Source organism: Salvelinus sp. IW2-2015, linkage group LG4p (assembly GCF_002910315.2).
Source record: "Salvelinus sp. IW2-2015 linkage group LG4p, ASM291031v2, whole genome shotgun sequence".
NCBI lineage: Eukaryota > Metazoa > Chordata > Actinopteri > Salmoniformes > Salmonidae > Salvelinus > Salvelinus sp. IW2-2015.
In genome coordinates, this window is record NC_036841.1 from 476,682 (window position 1) to 495,659 (window position 18,978).

Here is an 18,978-nt window from a genome sequence, read left to right on the forward strand (position 1 = left end):
TTTCATCCTCTCCCACTGCCCGCCAGTGGGCTAGTATGAGTGGAAACTTCACATTTATACATCCAGTGAAATATCTGTTTCATTGTTGTATCTGTGGCTTTGTCCAACGAACAATGGCGGAATTAGTGCCTACAAAAAGACGCCATTACTAGGTTTATGGCTCTCTTTCGGGATGACGATATCTATTTTGCAATTTTTGAGATTGGACTGCCCTCTTGTGGATTTTCCGAAATAATTTCAAGACAAAATTCGAACGTCATAGTAATAACGTAGCCTGCAGTAAAATTGCAACATTATACGATTATAGTATCTTGGTATCATCTTCCCTCCTCTGCGCAAGGTCATGGGCAGGTCACAGTAACTGGTAGACTTGTGCTTGTAGCATTAAGGAGGGAAATGGTATAACCTTTTTTGTAAAGTTGTCATAAAACAGAATGGCAAATAATGGTGACAAATACATATTTACCCTCCAAAATTATAGTGGTAGCCTATAGTCCTAAATCAACATAAATGTATATGACGAATTCCCATAAAATAAAGAGCAGTATCATTCAAGACACCAAGTGGCATTTAATTAGAACAAAACAAAATATAAAAAAAAATGTTTAATGGCAATATTCTTAAGGTACAGAGCAATATTAATTATCAAAATGTTACATAAAATMATGCCCCAAAAAACCTTGTCTAGAGGTCATATTTTACTCAGACTTTACAGTTACTATGTTCATGAAACTATCAGACTAAAGTTATAATACAACAGGGAGACATCATTTGAATGTAATTTTAATTGGATTTTGTCCCATTTATACGGAAAAAAACTCCACAAGTTCAAACTTAATATGCTATATCACCACGGTGCTGATCTCAGACTCAGGCTCGGGTTCAGGCTCATCCTCGGGGTACAGTCTGCAGTATTTGTCAACCATGACTTCCAGGTCATGCTTAACATGAGAGTTTATGTGGAGCACGGCCAGACTCTTGCACCTGTGTTTGATAGGTGTGTCACTGAGATAAGTCTGCAGGCGTTTCCTGGATGTCTCAGAGCTGCCGCTGTCCTCCAGCATCAGAACAGGCAGGGTGGTCAGGACCTTCAGGAAGCAGTTGACGTTGGGGAAGAACTTGACGTCCGACAGCTGAAGTGTCTCGTGGATGGTGGAGGGCAGGCGGACCTCCTTGCTCCGGTGCTTCCATTTGATCTTCCAGCAATGCAGCTCAGCGGGCAGCGTGTCTGGGTTGGGGAGGTCCTTGCGATACACATCTGCATGGTTCTCCTCTGAGGTGTTGAACTTCATCTGGCCCATGATGGCAGGGACCAGTGACAGGCACTTGAGGGCTTTGAGGTTGCTCTGGGAGAAGATGTCGTCCACTTCATCGATGATGCCGCGGATCACCGGGACCGTCACATACTCCTTGAAGTAAGTCTCTGGCGGGATCTCGTCTGTGTCGGGCAATCGGTGCTTCCGGAGGAACAGACGAGGCACCTTCACAGGGATCTCCATGGTACCCGCCAAATTCACAGCCTCCTCAAACCAAAACTCATGGTAGACCTCGATGTTGTCYAAGACTTCATTCAGAGAGTGCAGGACAGCTGTTAGACTGTTGGCAGCGAAGAACACATCAAGGGCCTCCCCTTGCAGGTTTTTGCCGAAGGCTCGTGTGAAAGAAAGCGCATTTTTCAGGATGACCAAGGTGACAATAAACTCAAAGTCAGCCAGGGTCTCTGCGATTGAGTAGGCGTCCCCAGTCATAGCATCAGGGAACTTGACATTCTCATTGTCCCGAATGCAATCCATGCACAGCAGGAGGGACTCGAGCAGGTCCACAGTCAGTTCAAACACGTTGTGCTGCACTGTCCAGTTAGAGCTGCAGGCCTCCTTCAGCTCGGTTGCCTTCTCATAATTTCCCTGGTGGTAAACAGAGATGGCCTTCTCCAGCTCAGCCTGCAAGAATGGAGACTGCTTAAAGAAGATGCCAATCTTTCTCAGGGTTGCCATGACAACCTGAACACTGGGGAAGGGAAGGCTGTTGGCCAGGTGTATATTCAGTGCGCAGGTGGAACAAGGCGTGTGCATTGCCATGGGGTACTTTCCCATCAGTCCGACTGCCACAGCTTTCATCTTAGTGGCAAAGGTGCCGGTGGCTACATGGGCCTGGCCACGGCAGTCCTCCATCCTCAGCCCCCACCCGTCTGTCACTTGAGTCTCCAGCTTCTCTACCAGTGAGGCCTCGTCCCCCTCGAATGGCAGAAAGTCCAAGAACTCCTCCCTGAGAGTGTTGGACTGATCTACAAACCGCAGAAAGAGAGGCAGGTGTCTCTCCCCAGCGAACTCCACCAGGTCCCCTGTGACCAGTGAGAAGAAGCGACTCTCTCTCACCTCCATGAGGATCTCCTCTCTGACAGTGCCCTCACAGACGTCTAGGAGCTGGCTCTGCTGGGCCGTGGAGAGGTACTCCACATTCACTGCTGTGGCCTCAAACCGTCTCCTCAGAGCCTTATCTCCAGCATTAATGCGGTACTCCAGTAAGGCCTGGAAATTACTGGGATCTCTCTCCAGTCCTTCTGGGACATTGGTCTTCAATGGGATGTTCTGCTTTCCTAGCATGAAAACAATCTCAAACAGAGACCTCAGGTAATCTCGGAACTCCTTCTCCTCTGGGGATAGCTTGATTTCCTCCTCAGCGGCATCTTGACCCTCAGTTGCCTCAATGTCTTTCTTTGAGTGGAGCTGTTCAATGGAGGATGCCACTGCAAGGAAACAAAAAAATGAAATTCGATATAAGCTGATGTTTAAAAGGTGTATGGATACAACAATACTTTTAAACAAAAACAATGCAACTTACATCTTCTCTCTTTAATTCTCCTTATGTCTTCTTCAGTCTGTTAAAACAATTATTTGAAACATAAGACAATGTAACTATGTTAACTATTACATTGAAAACAGACCTACAGAAATATAGCCAGTAGTAGTTAACAGAATTTGTTTTTTTTTAAGCAACACAAGGATATAAAGTCCTAGTAAAAAAAGAAGCGATATTATACCAATTCTTTGATCCGCTTGCGATGTCTGCTATGAGGATTTTTGAGGTGGCTTGTTAAATCAAATATGGTTGGAATAGCAGTATCCTTCAGTACTGTTCTGTAAGGGCTCTGAAAAACAATAATGTCGACAAAACAAGTTATTCAAATACATGAATATCAAAACACACAGCTCCTAACCTATCAAATGTAAGATTAGGATAATCTCTAAAAAGACAGATTGTTCAGTGAGGTAGACATGTTTCAAAGAAAGACCTTTGTGGTTTGAAATGCACTTACTGTTTTACAAACCATAGCRGGGTCAAAGTGTTTGGCACACAGTCTGTAGTGTTTATTGAGTTGGTCTGATGTTTTCGCCTCCAGATCCGCCCGGCGACAGTTCTCAACCCAGAGCCTACATCTGAACAAACCAGAATAGGAGGGGTTAGGTGGAATMTTCTTATTGGCCTAGTTACCTGTAAACTATTAGTTTTAAAGAATCATGGTCCAGACTGAAGACGATGATTAATGTATTATTTAGGTGTGTTGGTGCTGGGGTGGTACCTAATGTATATGTCCAAAAGTTTCACTAGAGGTACGATGGATCTACACCACAAATGCCATGGGGGCTAACTTATCTGTACAACTCAGCTACAGGCGAATGTCAGCACTGTAAGCCACACACACCACTTGGCTCGCTGCAAGTGAGCTGGCTAGGTAGCCATTTTCCACATATTAAAGTTAGCTATGATGACTAGCGTGCTACTGAACACAACATAGCTACATTTAGCAAGGTAGGAGTTCATATTGTGACGGTCAGACGTTGTCATACCTTTCTGGATCTCTTGGAAACCTGAAAAAAGCCAAATCGGATTGAGTGCTCTTCCTGGTACAATTTGGAGCCGCGCAAAAATTGGGCATTGTGCATAAACGTTTATTCGATTTCAAATGAATTTAGTATTCAGACATATGCTTTGCGTTTGAATAATGTATATTACACAAGCTAGCTACCTGTTACTTTGAAATTAACCTAAAAGGCGCGCAACAGTGCTAAGCGTGGCCTGGAGGATTTGAGAAAGAGGAAACCGAACTGCTTCCGTTCAACAATGTACGTCACAATGATGTCTTGTCACGTGCTCATTTGTGTTATCTCTACGCACAGATCCAGGATCAGCTCTAACTAACAACCATTACACATTTACATTGTAAGGGTTAAAAGTAAAACGTACCTCGGATCAGTGTAAAAACCCGTGAACAGAGGCTTCCAGATGACCGTGCGTCTTCTACGTTACACTAACGATTTCGTTACACTCGTGTAAGAGGTACCCCAAATTTGCAAAAATATAGCTAGTTTGTCATGGCAATTGGACATATAGGAAATATAGTCAACTTTAAACGGCTACAGTTCGGATTCATGAGAAGAAAATAAACACTAATGTACTTGTAAACGAGCGTGAATAAACACAAAACACATACTTTATATGCTTCATCTGGCTCGTTGGTCTAGGGGTATGATTCTCGCTTAGGGTGCGAGAGGTCCCGGGTTCAAATCCCGGACGAGCCCTCTTTTTATGTGTAAAATTTAATGTGTCAACGTTGTGGATGGAAACATGGTGAATTCGCTATACATGTGCATGAGTTAAACCCAGCAAAAATAGAACTCACTGCGTCATAAAGTTATTGTTCAATCTCTGTTATTCTATGTAGTTGCACCAAATGTACCACTTTTCACTACGTTGTTGCTATGTTACAGCATTCAAATACTTGTATCTTACCATTACTCTTCAAATTTAAAAAGATGGGCTCGTCCGGGATTTGAACCCGGGACCTCTCGCACCCGAAGCGAGAATCATACCCCTAGACCAACGAGCCACAGCGTAAAACAAGCTGATCTACATGATTATAAAATAAGAAATTCCACGTGATAATTTGACTAACATTAAAGAGTTCATCAGGACACTTCAATTATAATACAAATAATTTACATCTCATCTACACCCATTACATGTAGCTTGCTGTTGTGTTGAGAATCACTCGGCTTTCTTACAACACTAGTACGATAACGTTGCCGGTTTGTTGTGCTGATCAGTGTATTAATGAGTGTGAATCGTAATTTTAGGCTACACAAAGGAGTTATGGTGTTAAACAGTTATTATTATTCAGCAGAAAAGTGTCCACTATCATGGTAATTTATTTGGTATTTGTGCAGGTATAAATAGCATTGAGACAATAGTGTATTCCTGGAAGAAATACATATTGGTGTGTGTGAAGATAAGTTGAGGAACAGAGGCTCACAACAGTTCAATTAACTTCTTTTTATATATCATACATAAGACTGTCTTAATATAATACAAAGGGCATTGTCATATACACAGCAAAGTCTTGACTAGATCTTACAATCTGTGGATACATGGACTTATCCTTTTCCCCATGCTGTTCAGTTTTATAGTGCATGTTGCATGTACAAAAAATTTGATGAAATAAAAAATAAAAATTGAAGGAAAYGGTATTCAAATGAAATCAGAGGACTTGCGCTTCTTTCTGTAGGGTGAGGGATGTCAACAAGTACTCAAATGTGTGAAACCCAAACATAACAGCCTTATTGAAAATGGAACCATTTTTTCCCCACCATGTGCTTCTCATACAACCAAAATGTAAGGTTTGTGGATGTACATGCACTTACAATATACCCTGTGAAAATTAAGGTTTGAAGATATAGCTTTCCCTGTTTGATTCAAACCCTACCTCATAGTGTTGTCCTGATGTAGTCAAGTACCTCTGACCAGAGACCATGATACACCACTGACTAAGAAAACTGAGATCTTGCCACTGAATGGTCACCAAATTGACAAACAATCATACCAGCAGGAGCAAGGTAGTGAGTTCTATACTTCCTTTATTAAAAAATATAAATATATACATAAATTCTATTTCAACTATTAAAAAGGGGCTGCATGTCATGACAACTGCTCTAGATCAAAGGTCATTCAGCATGATCTGAAACAGGCTCACACTTAAGAGTCACTCAAGTAAATTTTTTTAAATATTTTTTTAAACCTTTATTTTGGAATGTTTAGTACCAGTATGAGTGCCAGCAAAACCACTGTTACTTTCTGAATCTCAAAAATCATGAGGGGTATGAAAAATGATTGTGATTAAAATTTTAACATTTAGATAAAATCAAAATATCATTACAGGTAGCTTTGCATTTGAGTTTGTGGTTATACCAAACATGATTTGTCCTTGTGATGGTCTCTCCCCTGAATTATGATGACAATAGAATGGTGTCCTGCAGTCTGTGTGTGTTTAACTAAGAAGGCTGTTATGAGCAGGACTTTGGTCTTGTTACTTTTCCGGAGAAGACCAAAAAAAAAAAATGCATTAAAAAAAATAAGCACTTCAAAATCCCTGATATAAAATAAACTGAATGAAACATGTATTTTATTTACTGTCGAGTTCTACGGACATGCATGTCTGCCTAAGTTGAGCACCATCCTCAGGACATTAGCAAGAGGGCTGACTGGTACCCTTTCCATTTGAATAGGACCAYGCTCACAAGGTGCCCTGCCAAATAATTTTGAAACAATTGTCTGTACACTGCCAGGGTAATGAAACTAAAATAGTCTTGAGTTATGGCAGTAGCTAGCATGTCGACCAAATTATGTATGAAAGGCAGCGAAACCCTTAACGAATAGGCAGTTAACCCACTGTTCCTAGGCCGTCATTGAAAATAAGAATTTGTTCTTAAATGACTTGCCTAGTTAAATAAAGGTAAAAAAAAAAAAAAAAAAAATTGGTATACGTGGGGGAAAATGCAGAAATAGAATGCAGTTGTCTCCATTGAACCATGAGCTTTTAATTCTGCTACTCTGGAGCCTGCAGAGTAACTACCAATGTCGCTAAACATACTAAGGTTAAAAGAGAGACTCCACAAATTAATCAACCAAATAATATGGAAACAGGTTTGGTAAAACATTGCAACCTTAACTGTTAAAATATACAGTAGCTAAGTTCAACAACGGGTTCCCGTTTTGCTAGAGCAATATATTGCTGCTGTTTTGTATTGACGTTAAAATAAGATCTTGATAAACGGAGTCAAAAGTGGTGAACTGCTACATTATTGGTTACAGACACCTAATATGCTTTAAAAACAACTGCTTTGGTATAAAAAATATCCAAAGGGAAAATAAATTATTGTAAAATTCACAGCATAATTTGAGGAGGAAAAAAGGCAGTCACTTAACTCGTTTTTTTTCTTTTCAGTTTCCGTTTAAGATGGAGAATTTGTGCAGGTGTTCAGATGAAGAACTACATGCAGATTTGGGGGGGGGGGGTAAGCAAAGGAACTCTGGAAAAGATAGTTCTTTCCACTGTGAAATCCTTAATCTGTGAACAAGATTTTGAGGAAGTAATGTTTAGGAGATTGGTGTGTACAAGAAGACCCTGTAATGTGGGGCCCCATTCATGAGAAATCTTTGTAGAGAAAGGCCTCAGAAATCATTCTTAATTACCTTTTTCTATGATGTTTATTCTCCTTAAAGAATTAAGGGCTGTCTAGAGAAAAAAATAGAGGAAAGCCATGTTAATTCAAATGATAATGTCCAGCTCTGTCCCATTCCAAGTCCATGAGTCGTAAGGCCAAAGGGTTATCTGAGAACCAGCCACTGACTGAACCAGTCTTCCCCGCGCTGGGCCGGATCCTTTTCTTCTCCAGAGCCAATCTCTCATCGGTGCCAGGCCGGGCCCAGCTCACCAGGCCCCTGGACTTAATGGGGGCAGCGCTCCCCTCAGAACCTCCCAACATCTTTCACCTGCAGGGTATTCCCTCCACTGTCTGGGCCAGCGCACGCTATAGGAACTCCACTGCTATGTGCTCCCCTCTCACAGAGTTACACAATACCGACAGACAACACGAAATATCACTGCAAACACTTCCTCCTGGTCAAGCTACATGTTTTAAAAGCAGCTCTTTTGTGAAAATTCACTTTAAAAAGGGTAAAACAATCAACAACCTGTGGAACAAAAATGTCAGAAATTCCACAGTTTTAAATAAGAGGATGTGTTAGCATTTCATTACTGACAGCTACCTGTAAAACTGCTTCCAACTTTATCCCCAATGCTCACCAGAAGATTTTGCCACGTAATACCAGATGGTGGTTATTTGTTACATGAATTTTGTGAAATGGATTGAATTTTACTATGGTTATTTTGCAACATTACTATGTGTAATGATTGCAAAAGAAAAACGGAAACCACATTCTTTTAAAGGATCTTCTCTGTAGTAGCGGTTCAGTGATATTTCCCTTCTGACGTGAGCAGCTTTAGTTCGACACACCTGTAGTAAAAAACACCACCTTAAAAATGACGCACAGGGGGAACACACAGCCAAATGTCAGTGCAGTCACGAGCTGGCCATGGAACTCTGCTGCACACATACTCCAGTCATGGGAGACTCCTCCCGGTCCATGCCCTGCCTCATGCCCAGGTGGCCCTCTGGTAGGTAGTGAGCCGGCCCAGTGTTTGTGCCCATGGGGTACGCGGGGTGGGCGGCCATGCCAGTCTCCTGCCGGGGGTTCGAGAAGGCGCCCAACCCCATGCTCAGCCCGCCGTGGTGCCCAAAGGGCAGGTGGCGGAGCTGGTAGGCCTGGTTGCCATGGTTCCCAGTGGAAGAGGAAGATGTGGAGGAAGAGGAGGCAGAGGAAGACAGGGAGGTCATGGACAAATGGCCATGCACCACCTCCATGGAGTCCTGTGTGGAGGCGCTGTGTGTGGGGGAGGTGTAATGCCGTGGGCGGGGCCTTGTGGCCATCACCTGCGCGTGGTGATGATGGGGGTGGGAGTGGGGGTGCAGGGCCTTGGGGTGCTGAGGGGGGACATGGAAGGTGGTCTCCTGGACTGGGTGGGTCTCTCCGGCCACTGGCTCTGGTCCAATGCCGCCTCCCCTCACCAATGGGGGAGGGTAAGTCTTTCTTGCCTGTGAGGCCCACAGATACAGAAATCAAATCAATTAATGTCTCTCATACTGGCTCTGACTTTGCTGATAGCTACTTTGAGGAAACATGTACTTAATATGACTGATGTGGTTGTCCCACCTAGCTCTTAAGATGAATGCACTAACTCAGTCACTCTGGATAAGAGCGTCTGCTAAATGACTAAAATGTCAATACTCTTGTCAAATGCTACTTGGAAAATGTCATACCATTACATTCCCAGTGCATTTAAATAATATTGACTATATTAGGACTTACAACAGGTTGTCTATTGATTAATTAGCTTCTTCAAATGAATGACAAAGACATGTCACCTGTGGACAGAGGGTGTCACCATCGATGGCTGGCAGCACTGCCCCAAAGTGCCCTCCACTGTGTAGGTGGTGATGGGTGGGGTCGGACCTTGCTCTGCCACTGGTACTTGTCCCAGATGATCCTCCTGCAAGAGAGAGACGAGGGCACAACCTCAGCCCATCACATCTAAAAAATGACAACCTAACAAAGGTTTAAAATAGTATATATATTTTTTAAGCACCATCAACTGTTGGGTTTCCCACCAGTGCACTGAAAAGGCACCACTTTGAGATATGAGCCCACAACTACAATATTCCGAGGAGAGAAAGAGGGTCAATTGAGCCCGGGAGTGTTACCTGAGCTGGAGGAGGTGCTGGAGGTGGTTCCAGAGGACTGGGACTGCTCCAGCGCTGGGCTGGTAGACACGCTGCTGCTCGTGTTGGTCCCCTCGTCTGCAGTCTTCTTGAAGAAGCTGTGCTGTAGGGCGTAGTAGGGCTGTATGCGGCTCTTGGGGTCATAGTCCAACATCCGCAGGATCAGGTCCTTGAACTTCAAGTAGTCAGCGACGGCATGGCCAGACTCCCCCGCCCGCCGGCCACCTGGACCCCCGGCCTCCACACCCAGGATGGAGTGGAGCTTTCGAGAGGCTGGAGGCTTATACTGCTCAGAGGAAAGACGAGGGGGTGTCAGGTACTTGAACTCAAATACACAACACTACCAAAAGCCACTGTTAGGACACCATATTGAGAGWGGAACTGCAGAACCCTCACCCTTTTGCCATCTTTGGTCTTCTTAACGCTCCATGTGCCATCTGATAGCTTCTCAAAGAACTTCCTGGCTTTTGGGGCTAGGTCCATAATATGATTGGGGGGGATACCTAGAACTTCAACTATCTTATTCATCTGGTCCACCTGAGAATTATAGAACAGAACAAAATACTGCCATGGATTAATGTTAATTGCGTGTATCAAATTCATTTACTSAGAGTTGGCTACATTTAAAAAGATCTCCAGCTAGTCAGTCAAGCCTACTGTACCTCGTTGGCGCCACTGAAGAGGGGCTCTCCGGTGTGCATCTCTACCAGGATGCAGCCCAGGGACCACATGTCGATGGCCAGGTCATAGGGCATGCCCAGCAGCACCTCTGGGGAGCGGTAAAAACGACTCTGGATGTACTGGTATATCTGAGGAAGGAGAAAGAGTKAATCACAACCCATTCTTAAAGATAACATTACAGATATCAGCATTACAAGCTTGAGAACAGAATATACGTCAGAGGTATACAGAACATATGCAAGAAATGAGACTTGTGAAAGACAAGGTTAAACTCTTTTGGACCAAGACAATAAGTAGTAGATTAGCATACCCTCTGTCCCAGTTGGCAGGAGCTGCCAAAGTCCACTATCTTGATGGCGCTCCTCTTGGGGTTGCACAGCAGGATGTTCTCAGGCTTCAGGTCACAGTGGATGATGCTGAGCTCAGGCGTGGCCAGGAACAGCAGCGCAGTGCAAAGCTGCTGGGCAAACTTCCTGGTCAGGTTGAGAGAGACGCCACGGAAGTTGGTGTTCCGCAGCAGGTCGTATAGGTTGTACGAGAGCATCTCAAACACCAGGCAGAGGTGGTTCCGGAACATGAAGTGACGTTTCAGGTGAACTACATGATAGGAAAAGGAGACATTCTGCCAGTCAAGTTCGGCTGATACACATACAGGAGAGATTGGTGTAAAACATAACAGTACTCCATAATGGCTTGGACAACAGACAAGCACTAGAGTGCATTACCTATGTAGTATTTCATCTCAGTGTCATGTTTGTTCATGAGCTCTAGGAGACGCACTTCAATCTGGGCTTGATTGAGAAAAGCTTTTTTGTTCTTGATGATCTTGATGGCAACCCACTCCTGCTCTGCACGGTCATAAGCTTTTACAACCTACAGCAATCACAAGGAGAGAAAACACCAACACATACAGTACCAGTCMAAAGTTTTAGAACACCTAATCATTCAAGGGTTTTTCTTTATTTTTGCTATTTTCTACATTGTAGAATAATAGTGAAGACATCAAAACTATGAAATAACACATATGGAATCATATTTGAGATTCTTCAAAGTAGCCACCCTTTGCCTTGATGACAGCTTTGCACACTCTTGGCATTCTCTCAACCAGCTTCATGAGGTAGTCACCTTGAATGCATTTCAATTAACAGGTGTGCCTTGTTAAAAGTTAATTTGTTGAATTTCTAAATGCGTTTGAGCCAATCAGTTGTGTTGTGACAAGGCAGGGAGGTATACGGAAGATAGACATATTTGGTAAAAGACAAAGTCCATATTATGGCAAGAACAGCTCAAATTAGCAAAGAGAAATAACAGTCCATCACTACTTGGAAGACATAAAGGTCAGTCAATCCAGAAAAAGTCAAGAACTTTGACAGTTTCTTCAAGTGCAGTCGCATAAACCATCAAGTGCTATAAAGTGTACATCAAGTGTAAACTGGCGCTCATGAGGACCACCACGGGAAAGGAAGACCCTCTGCTGCAGGGGATAAGTTCATTAGTTACCAGCCTCAGATTGCAGCCCGAATAAATGCTTCAGAGTTCAAGTAACAGACACATCTCAACATCAACTGTTCAGGAGACTGCATGAATCAGGCCTTCATGGTCGAATTGCTGCAAAGAAACCACCACTAAAGAAGAGACTTGCTTGGGCCAAGAAACACGAGCAATGGACATTAGACCGGTGGAAATCTGTCCTTTGGTCTGATGAGTCCAAATTAGCGATTTTTGGTTCCAAKCCCAGTGTATTTGTGAGAKGCAGAGTAGGTGAACGGATGATCTCCGCATGTGTAGTTCCCACCATGAAGTATGGAGGAGGTGTGATGGTGCTTTGCTGGTAACACTGTCAGTGATTTATTTAGAATTCAAGGCACACTTAACCAGCATGGCTACTACAGCATTCTGCTGTGATATCCCATCTGCTTTGCGTTTAGTGGAAGTATCATTTGTTTTTCGACAGGACAATGACCCAACACACCTCCAGGCTGTGTAAGGGCTATTTGACCAAGAAGGAGAGTGATGGAGTGCTGCATCAGATGACCTGGCCTCCACAATCACCCGACATCAGCCCAATTGAGATGGTTTAGGATGAGTTGGACTGCAGAGTGAAGGAAAAGCAGCCAACAAGTGCTCAGCATAGGTGGAAACTCCTTCAAGACGGTTGGAAAAGRATTCCTTGTGAAGCTGGTTGAGAGAATGCCAAGCGTGTGCAAAGCTTTCATCAAGGCAAAGGGTGGCTACTTTGAAGAATCTAAAATATATTTTAATTTGTTTAACCCTTTTTTGGTTACCACATGATTCCATATGTGCCATTTCATAGTTTCGATGTCTTTACTATTATTCTACAATGTAAAAAATAGTAATAAAGAAAAACCCTTGAATGAGTAGGTGTGCCCAAACTTTTGACTGGTACTGCATTTTCTTATGTTTTAATCACACTAGCTACACAAGTGATCACGAGAATAATGTTGAATCATTTACAAAAGWGTACCTGTCCAAATGACCCTTTGCCGATCAATGAGTCAATCTCATAGCGGTCCATCCACTTTTCCCCATTCTTGACAATGTAATCGTAGTTGTCATCGTCATAGCCATCGTTGAAGACCTTCCTCTCTTTCTTGTGACTGGAGTCTTCACCCTGACCCGTTTGGTGCCGCCGCTTCTTTTTTGCATAATACACCTAGAGTCCAGGAAAGAACCGCAATACAGACATTAGCATATGTACGTCCTTATCTAACTGACTACACGAAAAATATTCAAAACTATACATTTTTATGCTGTGGCAATTGCAGTACATTAAACAGCAGAAACCAGTCTCACCTCATTGATCTGTTTATAGGTTTTGATAAGGTCTATGGAGAGCTTCCGCAGGGGAGCCAAAGTAGGGTCACGAAAGCACTGGGGCATGTGCCTCTGTAACAAATCACAAGAAAAGCATTAATATCTCAGACAAAAAAAAAAATGTGTATGAACTTTTCTTACAATTTGCAATCAAAATGATAGGCTACTTAAAGTTCTGATTTCTACTGGGCAAGTGTGTGTTAYAGTGTATGGCAAATTGAGAGGTTTGTGGGTTGCTTGTATACCGGGTTGGCAGTGAGCTGTTGCGTCTGGTCGCTGTACGGTAGGACCGCAGCAGTTTGGTCAGTGCTTGGCTGGTGGCGGTCACTGTACTGCTGGTGCGTATGGGGCATTGGAGCAGCCATCTGAAGACCAGCAGCGTGGAAAGAAAAAGAGGGCGCAAGCCGGACGGACGAAGGTTTGCATGCTGAAGTCTCTCCTCCTGAAAGAAGTCAACATTTACACGAGTTAATGCTGAAAATGTTGTATATATATATATATATATATTTAAACTTATACAAACTTTCCCTGAAGTAGTGAGAAATCAATTTGATTTTTCAGACTGATTACTCTATCAATGGCAGGTTTCCTGCAGTGACAAACTGATCTAAAATACCACATCAAGGGGTCTAGAAGTGTAGGCACACAGCGTTACTATGTAGTATGAATCTCAATGATTATCAACTGAAATTCGGAAATGGGATGTTGGTAAATTCTAACTAACATTTTACAGTCAGTGTAATTTCTCTCATATAATTGACATGAGTAGGAAGACATAGGCCTAACTCTTACTGTTAAATAGCGCTATTATTCAAATTATATATGGTATGTTTGTTGTATTAGCATKCATGAGAAGGTGCCGACAGAACAGCGGGAGGCTATAGAATATGTACTTTAAGATCAGGAATAAAAARGCAATATTTATACAGCCTGGGTAGTTAATCAACCTTCTCTTTATGTGAAATCAGAAAAGTATTACGTAGCTTGTTCATCTATCAGCATCTCACCAGACAACAATTCACTAGCGCTACACAGTAACCACTATTCAGAATCCCAGCAACAGCACCTAATTAGCATAGCCTATCACCACAGAGATACAGTGTGATTTGGCAAGCCCATCAATGCACAGGCCAATCACAACGCAGTATGCAAATAGCCTACTTTTGTTGCCAGGGCAGAGCAGCTCCCATTTTCCAATGAGAAAGCAAGAAATAAACAAGAAATAAAATTGAACTTTGGCACACTTAGAGGCCTCTTTCAGTACACTAGAGCCTGACAGCAAAATAGCAGCACAGCCTAAAACCTGCACTCCATCTGAGAGCACTAGAAACAGAGCTGACCCAGCTGTGGAGGAACAAATATATCCAGACTGATAGATATTATTAGGAGAACCTTGGAAATAAAGATGTACAGTAGCTACATTCCAGGAGAATCCAGTTTAGAATTATACAATTGTAATATGCCATTTCTGACACATCATACAATAATAAAACATGTATTAAGTATAACTGATCATGGGGGTGACCTCAGAATCTGACAAAAATCAAACAAGGTAGCCTAGAATAACCCCGTTTCTCACTATATGTAGTACAGTACTATTCCTTATAAATTGTGATTTATATTTCATGTATAATATTGTACATTTAATATTATATAGGCAATTATAGAATTATATCTGGGGCTGGTCAGTTCACCCTTGTCCTTTGTGTAACTGTTCAATAATAATGCTTGCCAGTTGTTGAAGCATCCTTCCAAGCTCACTAAATGCAAAAGATTCATCTGTAAGGATGACTGGCATTTCTTTCTTCTCCACTTTCTTGGCTGACATCTTGAGGTGCACCATGGTTTATTTTAAACTTCACTCCATTTAATGTAATCCCAACTCCAAATTGTAAATTGTCAGAAGACTGCCTCCTCCCCATCAAAGAGAAAATATTGCAGATATTGCAGCTAACCTGGATGCATCGTCTCCTGTAAAATTTCATATCATCCTGGGAGGAGAGTCCAGCAGCAAACCACAACCCACTATGAAGAACAAAAAGAGATAAGTATCATTGACTGTGCATTTCTGGTGGGATCTACTTTCCAATAGTACAAAAACTTTGGTGGAAAAAATAGGGAGGAAAAATACCAAAACATTGCAAAGGCAATGGATGACTCACACAATGTTTTTTAGAAAATATATATTGTAAATGTAACATTCTGTAACTCTAGAAAATAGAAAGCTCTAATCAATCCAACAAATCACATTTCCCAGTCAGTCTGGTTAATTTCAGTGAACCAATYACTCAAAGATTGTGTTCGGCATGTTGACAATTGACCATATAAATCTAAGCTGAATAAAGCTGTTGACTTTTTGCAAGAACAGTTCAGAAACATGGTTCACACCGAGACAGGTGCCATCCTAACAAGCAGGTCAAAACAGGTTGACCATTGTTTTGGACCTAGTAAAACTAGAGATCTCCTCTCATAATGTCTATACTCATTGTCAAAGCCATTAACTTGATATGCCTGTGATGAAGACGACCCGAATGCCTCAACAGCAACTAATTAATAAAATAAACAAAATATTACACTATGTAGACAGTCAGCTGAAGTATTATCAGGGTGTGAAGGGTTGCTAAATATGATATGCAGTATAAGCCTACATTACAATGCAAGTGGTTTGAATACAAACTGTACACCATTTAAATTATTCAGAACAGTGCATATAAAGTAGAAATAACGCATCCAATTGTTCCTCGAAGTAAAAACATGGTAATTGCTTGTAAAGCATAAACGATCATAAAATCCCCTGTTTTCAGGACCGTCTTCTGAACAGTTCCTTTCCTGGCTATTGAGTCGAGGCATGAACACAGGCCTAGTTACATTGATATACCGRTATAATACGAATTGTGTGTATGCATCTTCATATCTAACTATGTCTATCTTATGACATTATTTATTAAAAACGATTCCCTCAGTTTTGTTACATACTTGCACACTCAAATCGGGCTGTCATCAGTTCAAAATAAGGAATTGTCAACTGTTAGCTAACTACTCACAGGTGATGGAGTGGTTCTCGCCATGGTTGGACTTTGGAAAGGAAATCATCTGTTTAGTTTAGCCTTCTCAAGAGCAGAAATGTCAACGGCAAAGTCTGGCTTCGTCCACAATGACAAATACTACCTAGCTTGGTTGCTCATTAGCTAACGTTACCCTTCTAGCTTTGGTACGTTAAGGCAAGCCACCCGTTTCCTCTCGCCAGAGTGATTGCAGTGACGATGTGTTCTGCGAGCGAGCTGTATGGGCCTACTAGCAAGCTACGCGTTAGATGACCAGCTAGCTATGTGGCGAGCTTGCCAACTTGTTAGCAAGCCAATAACGTAAGATATGGGGCCTGAATTGTTAACTGGCTACCTTGTTACTGTTACCTTGCCCACACCTTTCTAACAGGTTAGCCATGTTAACGACCGTAGCTAGCTAACGAGCCTTGCTTGCCCATAAACCCTTAACGTTTGCTAGCTATTAACTTCCGTTAGCACTTCGACGTAACGTTAGCTAGCTATTAACTTACGTTAGCACTCTGACGTAACGTTAGTTAGCCGCTAGCTACAACTAAAGGTACAATGTTGTTAGCTCACTAGCTAGGTTTAAAACATGTTAGGTGTAGCTAGATCCAGAGCGCTAACGTTAGTTAGCAAATATGTACTGGCTAATGTTAGCGACATTCGGATGACATCCTCCGGCCAATGCAATGGTTGCTGATCGCTAGCTAGATAGTTTATTAGTTAGCTACCTTTATTACACAACACACACAGTCAGCTTCATATACGGGCTCACCTCTGATGGCACGATCTTCATTTAAAGTCAAATAACCTGTATGATAGGGCAACTTATCCAGCTTGAGCTTCTCCGCCCTCAGTCGTCGGATAAGTTAACGGTAGCAGTCAGTCAACTCAATTCCCGTAACGCGAAGGTGAAAAGTATCCCCCTCTGGCCAGCCAAGTAAAACTCCTTGACGATCAAATGCGTTCCCAACCAAGAAAATTAGTTATCCACCCAACTTCGACCTGCATCAGCTGATGACTAGCGCCAGCTAGCTCGTATGCTCGCTAGCTAGTTGACAAAACGAACGTGGCTACTGCTGTTGACTAGCTAAGGTTAGCTAACAAGATTCTGTAGCTAGGAATTCAATAGCTAAATAAAAGGTTGCTACATTCAGATTGTTCCGTTTTCTTGCAAGCTCACCACGGGAAACACGGACGTAGGCAATCATAACGAATAATAATCAAAATCCCCCAAAATATGAAACAAATATCATGCCCTAAAATATACGCTTATTTTGGACAATAATTTTAATGTCAATTTTCACAAAATGGCGCGCGTCCCAAACCTGCGCAGTGAACCGGCCCGGTAGACCAGAGACACTGACAACTATAAATGCYGCTCCCCCTAAATATATTTAAACTATGCTAAATCATTTGCTTCTTAATTGTCTAAATTCGATCCATTCGACGCATTGTCTTCAACACAAATGTCAATGGTATATCCAGTGATTGCATTATTCCGGCGGGAAGGGAGAACATTTGAAAATAATCCACAAAAAAACCTTCTGACAAAATGGCGACGGCCTGAGTTGTTACTATGACAACTGTCAATCAAATTATCCAATCCCCGGATGAACCAATGACGAGAATAATTCAACCATAGATTCAARGTTGCATGCTGTCATAACTTGTCAATCAATCAGTAATTCTAATGAAGAAATTGTTTCAATTTAACTATAACATTCTAAAGTAGAATAAAATCATCTAGATAGGATTTCTAAATTAAATGCATGAATAGGAATTTGCCAAACTTTCTTGCATGCATTTTTGAGGCAGTCATAAAACTGTATGTATGACTGCAAAAATAAATGAGTAGAAAATGAAATGCAAGACATGCAGACCTAGTCTTCTTCATTGTAAATAAGAATTTGTTCTTAACCAACTTGCCTAGTTAAATAAAGGTTAAATWAAAAATAAATWAAAAAACAGTCAGATTGACYTCATGATTCCTGAATATGAACAAGCTGTGTGATATTGTTGCATAGAACACAGCTATAAAATACATTCCTTATCAGGACAGAATTAAATTCAGTTTTTATTTTAGCGGCTGTTGTGCTTTACAGCAGAGACTAGAGGTATAAAGGGCACCCACATGTAGCCTATACTGTATGGCTGTCAGCTTAACGGTTCTCTAAGGTTCCATGAACTCAGTTTAGCAAAACCTGATGCTTGACATGAATTTACTAGTAACATTTACATGTGATAAGATATTCATAAATCAGATCAAACTACAGAAAGTAACCTGATTTAAATATCCAAGTGGGATCTTATTTGTAACATTTTTTATCTCTCTGAATGATGATGAAGCAAATCCATGTGCTATGTTCTTTGGCCAATGGATGGCAGCATACGTCCTTGCTATGTGCAGTTCTGGATTTCTGATTATCATGGTTTTGTATGATTCTGATTCTATATTGATTTATCAGAGTCATGCTATTAGTGTTGAGGAATGCTCAATAGTGGTCCAATTGTAAAATATGGATTTATGGATGATGAATAGAGATTGATTCTCTGGGATTTTGGTGTGTATATGTACCTATTCTCAATGATGACCGAAGGGCGATCATTTTTAGGATTTATTGTGAGTAGAATGACAGAGCCAACAAAACATTCTTTAACAACTTTCTTCAAAATGTAGGCTACACTTTATTTTAAACAAAAGTACAAAAACAAAAGCCAGTATTTACAATACTTGCATG

General features: G+C 41.8%; 2 protein-coding genes and 2 non-coding genes across 7 annotated transcripts; 1 reads left to right on the forward strand and 3 right to left on the reverse strand.

Moving 5' to 3' along the window:
• Positions 1-594: 594 nt before the first annotated feature.
• Positions 595-4,108, reverse strand: LOC111958236 (52 kDa repressor of the inhibitor of the protein kinase). Its single transcript, XM_023979458.2, has 5 exons — positions 3,849-4,108; positions 3,317-3,437; positions 3,041-3,148; positions 2,842-2,878; positions 595-2,746 (listed from the first exon to the last, which is right to left on the reverse strand). Exons 1-5 carry the CDS (start codon positions 3,935-3,937, stop codon positions 843-845), a joined length of 2,259 nt encoding a protein of 752 aa, XP_023835226.1. The 5' UTR covers positions 3,938-4,108; the 3' UTR covers positions 595-842.
• A 400-nt stretch (positions 4,109-4,508) lies between these two features.
• Positions 4,509-4,580, forward strand: trnap-agg (transfer RNA proline (anticodon AGG)). The gene has a single exon. It is a non-coding gene; the product is annotated as a tRNA-Pro (tRNA).
• Positions 4,581-4,816: 236 nt separating this feature from the next.
• Positions 4,817-4,888, reverse strand: trnap-cgg (transfer RNA proline (anticodon CGG)). Its single transcript has one exon. It is a non-coding gene; the product is annotated as a tRNA-Pro (tRNA).
• Positions 4,889-5,316: 428 nt separating this feature from the next.
• LOC111958243 (dual specificity tyrosine-phosphorylation-regulated kinase 1A) lies at positions 5,317-17,799 on the reverse strand. 4 transcript variants are annotated; one of them, XM_023979469.2, is made up of 12 exons: positions 17,013-17,799; positions 15,146-15,215; positions 13,436-13,632; positions 13,170-13,262; positions 12,841-13,029; positions 11,081-11,228; positions 10,666-10,952; positions 10,337-10,483; positions 10,071-10,211; positions 9,657-9,960; positions 9,321-9,445; positions 5,317-8,990 (listed from the first exon to the last, which is right to left on the reverse strand). In XM_023979469.2, exons 2-12 carry the CDS (start codon positions 15,153-15,155, stop codon positions 8,418-8,420), a joined length of 2,214 nt encoding a protein of 737 aa, XP_023835237.1. In that variant the 5' UTR covers positions 15,156-15,215; positions 17,013-17,799; the 3' UTR covers positions 5,317-8,417. The 4 variants fall into 4 exon arrangements, with proteins under 4 accessions (XP_023835237.1, XP_023835245.1, XP_023835255.1 ...); XM_023979477.2 differs by lacking the exon at positions 17,013-17,799 and adding an exon at positions 16,235-16,993; XM_023979487.2 differs by lacking the exon at positions 15,146-15,215.
• Positions 17,800-18,978: the final 1,179 nt, after the last annotated feature.